Source organism: Dendrobium catenatum, unplaced genomic scaffold (assembly GCF_001605985.2).
Source record: "Dendrobium catenatum unplaced genomic scaffold, ASM160598v2 fragScaff_scaffold_976, whole genome shotgun sequence".
Classification (NCBI taxonomy): Eukaryota; Viridiplantae; Streptophyta; class Magnoliopsida; order Asparagales; family Orchidaceae; genus Dendrobium; species Dendrobium catenatum.
This window is the reverse complement of record NW_021319438.1, coordinates 300157-310281: the sequence shown is the minus strand read 5'-3', so window position 1 is coordinate 310281 and position 10125 is coordinate 300157. Positions and strand designations below refer to the sequence as shown.

Genomic DNA, 10125 nt, shown 5'->3' with positions numbered 1-10125 from the left:
TAATTAATTTAGAAGTAATTAAAATTAACATACAAATTCAATATTAGAATTCCTGGAAAGCTCCAAAACTACACGGCAGTTTTTTATTCGCTTATGCTACCAATGATCATATCAACTGGAAATTTAACTTTAGCAGGATTTACTAAATCCATAGTGATAGGATTTACTAATTTCTTTTGTCCATTTCTCCATCTATTTCTCTTTAGTTTGCTTGTAAAAATTTTGTACTTTGGTTGAATGAAAAAGAGATGCATTATAAAATGTTGATATATTTAAAATTAAACCTTTAATTTAATGGTATAATCTTGTTGCCGTTGTCGTCCCTCACCCGTCATTATTATTGTTGGATGCCATCGATAGCCACCGATCATTGCCCGCCACCTGCAACTGTCAATCATAGGCGCACTGCACATCCCTGCTAGATGTATCATAAACAACTACTACTAAAGTTTCATTTAAGACGGCTTTTTTATTGTTTATTAAAGTAACTTTTTAGTACAATTTTTTTAACAAAAAATAATTTTAAGAAATAATAAAAAAATCATCCGAAACGAAGCCTACATTAGATTCATTTTAGTTAAAATCAAGCATAAAAAAAAGCATCTTACATTTATTTTACACCTAGACAACCTCTTAACTAATTCATTCAGTATTTTTTCAAGAAACAAAACTGCCCTTTCACTAAATCCAAATTTTCCCATTTTCTTGGGAAGGTGCATCCGTCACTAAATTTTATAAATCCCTAGTCTACTTCAATCTTTCTCATTCCATTAATCGGTACCGGTAGTCTTCTGGGGATAAAGCTTTTTGAAAGCGATATGGCTGGTTCACAGTGCTGCGAAAATCCGCCGGCTTTGAGCTCCTCTTCCGGCGATGGCAATGTGCTGGACAGCTTCGGAGGCCTCAAGACCTACATAGCCGGTTCCTCTGATTCTAAGGCTGCGGTCCTTCTAATCTCAGATGTTTTTGGTGAGTCCTGTAGCTTTTTGCCCAGGATTGCTTCGGGTCTCTTTGGGGTATTTTGTCGAATACCTCGCATGCAGTTTGTGTTTTGTTTTTCTCGGACTGGCTCTTTTGAAGTGGTGATTTGGTATGCAGTTTCGAATAGAATTAATCAAAATTTTAGCTATAATTTGTCAAATACTTCTTTTTTTTTTCTGTTATCTAAGCACTACAGCTTCTTAATCCATCTTTATGCCCTGTTTAGGATTTCGCAGGTTTTGTTAAATTCTGGATGTAGGACAATTTAACGGATTTAAGAGATTTGCTGTATCTGAATTTAAATGTTTTATATCTCTAAATTCTGGTATGAAAAGCTAAGCAATTTCTCAGAGTTTTATGGAACTTAATAATTATCAAGTCAAATAAATTTTAGTACTCCCCTAAAAGTTCGTTTGATTGCTTGTTTGTTCTTTGAAACTTTCATTTTGTATAATTATATCAAAATAAAATAAAATTACAAACATAATTAAAAATGAGAAGGAAGAATGTCACTATGTGTATCTTTTCATACAAAAGTACAATTCAAAACAAAATGAGCACAAAAATCTTCAACCTTGAGTTATTGTTCGTTCGCCAGGAGCTGTAGAAGTCCGTTAATCGGTTCAATTTACAGAATAGCTTAATCATTTGGATTTGATTCTAAAATCAGAAAGTGAACCAACAAACTTATTTCTAAGGCAAATCAAACAAAATTGAACTATTGTTTGATCGAACTGAAATCAAAATATTTTTTTATCTAAATGGTCTAAATCAATTTGCTGCAATTACATAACAAATTCATGCGTATATTTTATTATGGCCAGTGAGAATCGCAGTTACAGCCCAAGCAAGTTTGCAACAGAACACCACTGTTAATAATAATGAAACGGTATTTAATTAGTAAATATTATATGTATAATATATATTTGATCAAGTTTTAAAAGATAAAAATTAAATAAATAATTAAAAACAAAGAAAATCAAAATTATAATATTAATTGAACCAAATTTTTAGAACCAATTAGGATGGCTTCTATTAAAGATTTTGATTTGATCTGAATAATAGTAAGAAAAAATTACTAATTTTTATCTTAAGAGTAATATTAAATTTTGATATGATATTCTAATAAATTTTGATCCTTGTCTCAAAATTATGGATTTATTTTATGATGAATATAATATAAATATTTATTACTTTTTTTGTATTATTGTTTATCTTAAATTTAATAATTTTGATACTTATTCTCATAAAAACTTTGATTATAATATACTAACTCAATTTTTTCCCAACAATACTCCATTAGAAGGAGCTTTAGCACTTTTTTAGGGGTATCAATATTTGACATGACCCAAAAACTTGACTCGAACCTGGTCTGAGAATTATGTGTTCAGGTCAACCCGTTTGAAAAATAGGTCGGGTTCCATATTATGACCCGATTGCTATTTTGGATCAGGTTCGGGTCAACCCGAAAATCCAAAAGCAACCCGGAATCGACCTGGTCTTGCGTGTGGGTCGCCTTGCAGTCGCCTCTAGCTCATGCTCGCCTCTGCACGCGCTCAATCATCTACTCCTGCTTGCGCTTGCTCATCCACCTTGCTAGTGCTCTCTTGCTCCCCCGCCCCTGCGAGTGATCGTCCGCTGTTCTGCTTGTTGTGTGTGCTCCAACCATATCAGAGGGTCGTGTCGGGTAGACTCTAGTTTGAATCGGGTGAGGTTCGGATCTGGGTTTGTAACGTGCTTCCTTAATTGGGTTGGGTTTCAGTCGGGATCAAATGATAGCAGGTTATTTTCAGGTTGGAACTGAAAATCCATTTTGAGACACTTACTTTTTTGACTCATGCTGGGTAGTTAATTAATTTTGTTCATTAACTCTGTTTCTTTAACCCTTTAGCCCTGCATTGTTGGCTCCTGGGATTCCAACGATGCAATTCTTGTCATCTCGGGTATTTTTCGCGAGCTCTGCAGCTCTTTATCCAGTTTTTTTTTTTTTTTTTTAATGGACTAAGATTCTTGGTGTTGGTGGGGTATTTCTGGGACACTTGGCACGCGGTAGGTGTTTTACTTTTTCTGTGATCAATCATGTCTTTGCTCCTTTGAGATATTAGTTTGAGTGCTTCTTTGCTTGGAAGGCTGCGCCTTTAATCCTTTAAACTCCATGTGGATTAGTTCTTATTGTTCTTTCCAATACTTGGCTCTGATCTTTTCTATTTCATGTTGATCATTTTTGGGCTGCTCGTAGGAAAATTATCATTTAAATCTTTATTCTAAGGCATGATCTTCCTTGCCTGGTTCTTATATTGCTATAATTTTTCTTTCAGGATATGAAGCCCCGAACTTGCGGTATGGTGGACCACTTGAATGTTTTTATATTCTAGTATACAGCAATTTAGCTCAGCGGAAACTTCATGACAATCAACATCCCTTCCAATTATGAAGACTGTAAATAATAATAATTATTATAATTATAATCATAATTATTATTATTTTTTTTATTATATTATTATTATGTCACCCTTATTTGCTTGCTTTCTATATTTTGGAAATCTGCTTCTGTTTTTGATGTTGCTGGCACAATAAAACTGAGAAATACCATTCAATAAGTCATAAACATGCAATTCTTCAAATTATTAAAAAGTTTGTGTGTAAAATTATTAAATGTTTCCATGTGTTTGGTACAAAAACGGAAGAACAGTGTATATATATATATATATATATATATATATATATATATATTTCCTCACACCTTGTTATTATCTTTTTAAATGTCCAAGGAAGCTTGCGGATAAAACTGCAGCTGCTGGATTCTTTGTGGTGGTACCTGATTTTTTTTATGGGGATCCATATCTTCCAGAAAAGTTACCTATAACAACCTGGATAGGAAGTCATGGCACGGTATGCTTTTCTTCTCCTCTATACTAATTTGTAACCTATAATTGCTTTGGCCAGTTGTCAATTGTTGACCTGTAATCTGTTCAACACCACTTAAATGCATTTTTATTTGCTTTAAAAATCTTTTTTGTGCTAGTGTATACAATCGTTCGTAGACAAACTTGAGATTTTAGTTTATTGTTGTTGGAGAGGAAAGTTCTTTTTATCTTATTCACTAGAGTGCTTCTCTGTTATAATAAGATGAAATGAAGGGGTATAATATTCTAAGAAATAGCTAAATAAACTTTCAACACTCAACAAATATAGATTACTTTTCTAATTTTATTTTTTCCTACGCTAAAATTTGTATTTATGGAATATTAGATGACACTTGTGGTGCTTAATGAGGCAATATTTACACATAGGGCGTTGGGGTTTTTATAAAAAGGTTTTTATAAAAAGTTTCACTTTTGGTTGTTAGAAGTGAAATTCTCTGTTGGACTTTTACGGGCTAAGCCGAAGTTCACATCTTCTTTAATAACTTGCTATATTCCATAGTGGATGGTGTCCAATCACATTTTTTCAAGTTTACAAATCACCTCCTGACCTAGCTTTATCACTTTCATCAAAACTCAAATAATAGTGTCAAATTCTTGGGCCAGAAGTAAAATTCTCGGGTTGTCTTGTATGTGGAATTGGGGATAAGTTGAAAGGTTGCATCTTCTGGAAAAACTTGTTAGATTTCTGAGTTGATAGTGGCTGATTCATTTTTTTTTTTCAATTTTAACAATAAGCACCCAACCTGCAATGGCCCAAACTCTTAAATTTTAACTATCGAAATATTGTCCGCTTTAGCTTCATGGCCTCATGGGTTTATCCCATTAGTGTAACTTCTCAGGAGGTCACTCATCTCAGAATTTCTTCCATATGAGCACGCTCAACTTTGAAGTTTCTTAATGAAATTTCAACCATTACACAAAAAGGCACCTCGATATTTAAGAGTTTAAATTATTTCTTCTTAAGGGTTTCATAATCTCCCCCACTTAAGTAACTGAGATTTTTCTCAATATTTTTTTCTCAAAATCATCCAACAAGCAGATAGAATTCTATAGGCGGCCCCCACAGATTCAAGTGGTGTCTGCCGCCATGTAGTACTTTGTCTCATATTACATTCAAGAGTTAGTTTCATGGCATAACATTTTGTCTTGTATGACATTTAATTCCTATCTTTTGGCTGGTGTATCACTTTGATATTATTTGTAACAACCTAAACTCTTAACTTTCAAGATATTGCCCTAATGGCCTCACGGTTTTATCCCGTTGGTGTAACTTCTCAGAAGGTCACCCATCCTAGGATTGCTCTCGCATGAGCATGCTTAACATTGGAGTTTCTTAATTAAATTCTAATCATTATATCAAAATGCAACTCAATGTTTAAGAGCCAACTTCTTTTTACTTAAGTGGGTTCATACAACCTAGTGATATCAATTTGAGATATGAAGTTGGTAGATGTGTTGGACAGAGGGGCCATTATTGGAAATCAAATCTTGAACTTTATTTGCCCTGAGAAGACAAGAACAGCGATGCATTGCCACATGTTTGCATCACGCTGTATGCGATTTCTCATATAAGATAGGATGTTCATGCCCCTCAATTTTCGTATAGATCCCTAAAATATGTTTTATGCTGATTAGCAAGTTTTAGAAGTTAACGTCATTCTCTTTCTAGTTGGCAATTTGCATTGAAAACGTAAACAGGCTTCTCCTCGTTGTAATTTTGATTTAAGAATGCCTTGTAAGTATTTTAATATACCATGTATACAATCCACTATTTTGTGTCGCTACTTTTATTTATTTATTTTTATTTTTTTCATAGTAAGCCTACAATACAATATACTTTTGTAGGACAAAGGGTTTGAGGACGCTAAGCCTGTAATTGCAGCTTTGAAAAGCAAAGGTTTCTCTGCAGTTGGGGCTGCTGGATTTTGCTGGGGAGGTATGGCTATTACTTGGATTTGAAGATTATTTTCATACCTAATCGTAAAAGGATCACTTCTGGGTCAGCCAGCCCTGATTTTTTCTCCCAAAAAAAAGAAACGAACTCATGATCAGATATTTGTTCATGTGATTCTGATTATCCTTTCTCCTGTGATTCTTGCTACTTTAGAGTATCTACATAACTTTACCACTGGACTTTTTAATATGTAATTTTTTTAATTGATCCAGCAGACATTAGTTGCTTAAACAACTAATCAGGATGGACAGTTGTGATCATTAAAACTTTTCAATATATGATATTAAAAAAATGTGATTTCATCAACCATAAATATATTAAGAAATATCCAACCTAAAAATGATTTAACTAATCCAACAACTTTTTAGCCTAGATTTCATATTCTTAAAACCAGTAACCAACATAAAAACTCATTTTATTGATGTCTAATCTGATAAAATTTGATCTTATATTATGTTGAAGATCAAACCTACATAGGCCTAGCTTTAACATTTCCTTTGTACCTTTGTCATTGAATATCTATCGATTTTTGTTTGTTTATACAACCCACTTTTTCGGATAGTTGCTTGAACTTACTAATGGTGAGCTTGATGCATGGTGCAGCTAAGGTAGTTGCAGAACTAGCCAAGGCCGATGAGATTAAAGCTGCAGTGATGCTACATCCATCATTAGTTACGGTAGATGATACCAAAGGTATTGGACATGTTCCAAATTCCACTTACTCCTTTATTTTAAATGCGCATAAATTGAAACCTTTTAGATGTCGGCATGTCAAAGCAATTTTATCATAATAATAACTATTGTATACGCCGAAATATATAAACGTAATCCCATCTTTGTAGCTGAAATGTCTTATTTCATTCTATGTTATAAAATTGATGATGCGTATCATCAACATATAAAAAAATTATATATTAATAAAGTAGTTAAATGCATGGATTACCTGAAACAATTGTTTTAGAAGGGTGCAAAATCCTTTAGTTAGTTTAAATATTTAAGTGGAAAAAGATAAGAACTCAATAAAAATTTTCAACTATTATTTTGAAACGTTATCAGAAAAATCTTTTTTTTTTTTAATTCCTATAAATCAAATCTATTCAGTGTGAATCCTATAGTTAGAAGATGGGCAAGGTAGACTTGGCAGATGGGATGTCAAAGGCAGCTACCAATCACAATGAGTTACAGTTTTACAGTTTTCGTTTGGCTTGGCATATCTTATAGATTTGGGATATTTTTCCAATAGCTTATGGTCTTCTCGTCCTGTTTGAAAATATAGTTGTTATCTCAATCATAGTGTATTACATATATGTCATAGAACTATGATGCATAAGAGAATATTATTAATGTCCATGGGTAGGACCTCACATTATATCTTATCTTTATAACTATCAAACTCGATGGGAATTAAGCATGCAGTAGTTATAGGCAATAGGGTGTTGTTAACCCATCTAGTAGTAAGAGATTAGGATGTGACTCAAGCTTATGGTTAGTCTTAGTGAGTGTATGAATGGAAATGACATTCATAATAATATCACCATTAATAACTAATCTACGTCTTTTTTCAGTACACGTAATGTACATGTAAAAAATTATGGCTAGAGGTTGAAGGAAAAGAGGTGAAGAGGGCTCGACAGCAGTGGCAGTTGGAGATTAGAGATGGCGGCTGACTAGACAGTGCTGTGTCGGAAGAGGCGAGCGTCGTCGTGTGTGTTCGACTGAGAGGTAAGAGGGAAATGGAGAGCGAGAGGAGAGGGAGAGATCTTGTGTGATGGTCTAGGAGAGGGGGCAAGTGCGGTTTGGTCTAGAGGGAGAGAGTGAGGAAGAGAAGAGTTGGTTTTAGGATTTTTTTATTGTTATTTTTGTGTTTGGCATGTCGGTTAAAGTGGAATTGCCAAATTGCTATAGGACAATAGTTTGGTAAACATTAAAATTATCATAAGATGAATATATTATTAAAGATATTAATATAATTAAATTATTAAATAAATTTTATGAAGGCAACAATACTTATATATGTATATATACTTATATATATCGAAAGGATCGGAATAAAATGTAGAATTTTATAAAATAATTTTGGTCATTTTTAAGATGTACAAAAAATGGGGTATAAAATTTTGGATGAATTTTTAATATTATTGTTTGATATTTTTGGGTATTAAATAATCAGTTTTAGGTTGGTGTCTTTGCACTAGTAGTCTTCTTTCAATATTTTCATCACTATTAGTATCAATAGCAAGAACGTAAGTTTTAATGCACGTGTGTAGCAAGTGGGGCTTAATTTATAATTTTTAAGAGTTGAAATTGATTCTTCATGTCCTCCATGTTTTTGGATATTAAAATTTATCATTATTTCTTATTGTTAAGTTTCCAATTGTAGTTAGCTAATCTTCTACAATTTCCCAAATGTATTTGAATTGATCTAGTGGCACAAATTTTGGAGGCATGATATTATCATAGAATATGGTGCAAGTGATCACTTTTCTCTAAACGATGCTTAACGTAGTCAGGAGCCTGATGAATTGATGAATGTTTTGTATGAAAAAAAATAAGTTGAGGCCTTAAAGCAGTTGTCTAGCAATAAATTTTAATGACGTAGGCAAATATTTGTACAGTTGTGAATCAAAATGAGCAATAAGACAGAATAAATCAGGTTCTTGTGATTTTAAACCACAATTATACAAATTTTTAATGCTGTTTTGAAAATGGATACACATTCACTATCATAGGATTTCGTGAGTATGATAGGTTTCAAGGCTAGGACAATGTAGGTTTTATGTGGTGTTTTTCTATTTTGAAGTCATGCAATTGTGGATAGAATTGCTTATCAACATTTGTTATTACTAAACCTTTTTTTGTAAAAGATAAACTACCAATATGTGGAATTTAAAACCAAATCAAATTCTGATGTTACTCACTTCGGGGATTAAAACCCATATCTATAGATGTCTGTTTGTGGAGTAGGTATCCTTGGCTATTGCAATTCTTGTTGAAGGTGTGATCACCCATGCTTATTATGTTCTAGAATCTTTAGACGCCTTAGAAAGCAGCCTTGGAATTTGTTGCTCTGATACCAATACGATGGTGCTGGTGGGCATGATCTTTAGTGGAGGATTGGTGAAACTTCTAGGGTTGATTCAAATTTGATAGGTTTAGGCCTTATGTGGAGGTGAGACCAAGGGTATGGATTGTGAATATCTTGGGGCAGCTTTTTTTGAAGAGGCTTGGGTGTTAGGTGTGGAATAGGGTTTGGTCAAGAGGTTATATAAAAGGAAAGATTGGGTTACATAGGGAAGGGGAGTGAGAGAAGGGGTTGCTAAGGAAGTAGTAGGTTTTGTAGGGTTCTTTGAGGGAGGTTGTAGGGCTTAGTGTTAGTTCCGGTGGAGTTGGCCCAAGAGCTCCAAAAAAGGAGGTCTTGGATTTGTGGAGGTATTGGAGAGTTCAGCTAAAGGGAGATTGAGAGAGAGGGAGGTAATTCCTAAAAATACAATGGATAACTAAAGAATTCACCAAATATTTCCAAGAGTAACCAAGCCACTGCTACAATTTCATGATATCAATCAGGAAAAATAAAGTTTCATTAGTTGATCATTCAAGATTTACCTCCAAAATAAAAATATATAGAAATTCCTCATGGGTTAGAGTGGCTCCTCTTGATTGCAATCCTTTATGTTCCTTGGACTGATTGACCAAGCTAGTTTATAAAGCAGTTGGATTTAATTTTGATCACATGTTTCGCATACAAAGTGGAAGAGGTCGGCCATTCTTGTATGGAAGGTGAGTGGTTCTTGACTTGTAGCACATGTTGGAAAGCATCACGGACGGGTCAACCATACTTGATGAAATTTTCTTTTTTTTAATTTTGTGAATCCTAATCTTCAAGCTTGATGTGGTGCGCTTGTGTGGTTGTGATTTAGTTATTGTTTTGTGTGAGACTCTGTTATATCATTTGCAAATTAAAGCATATTAAATGTTGACAAAAGTTTAGGAATTTCACACAAAGCATGCCAACATAGCATGAATTGCTTACATTGTAAGATTTTTCATGAAATGAGCTCAAGATAAGATTTTATAAATTACGCTTCCAAGGAAAATTTTACACAACGCATTTGATGATGACATGAATCACTCACATAAAATGTTTATCATGAACTTGGTTTGACAAAATGAATTATGGTTTTTCTTTCTCAAATTATTTTGATTTTCTTATGCTTATTCTCAATTATTTTTGAAACTTTCTACCCCCCCCCCCCCTCCCCCCCC

The 10125-nt window shown here is 33.6% G+C and overlaps 1 protein-coding gene across 1 annotated transcript in view; it reads left to right on the top strand.

Moving 5' to 3' along the window:
• Nucleotides 1-747: 747 nt before the first annotated feature.
• Nucleotides 748-10125, top strand: part of LOC110101637 (endo-1,3;1,4-beta-D-glucanase-like) — an 11720-nt gene continuing 2342 nt past the window's right edge. The window contains exons 1-5 of the mRNA XM_020829620.2: nucleotides 748-969; nucleotides 3300-3321; nucleotides 3753-3873; nucleotides 5754-5844; nucleotides 6466-6555. Of these exons, the coding sequence (XP_020685279.1) occupies nucleotides 819-969; nucleotides 3300-3321; nucleotides 3753-3873; nucleotides 5754-5844; nucleotides 6466-6555 (475 nt within the window). The 5' untranslated portion in view covers nucleotides 748-818. The remainder of the gene's footprint in view (nucleotides 970-3299; nucleotides 3322-3752; nucleotides 3874-5753; nucleotides 5845-6465; nucleotides 6556-10125) is intronic.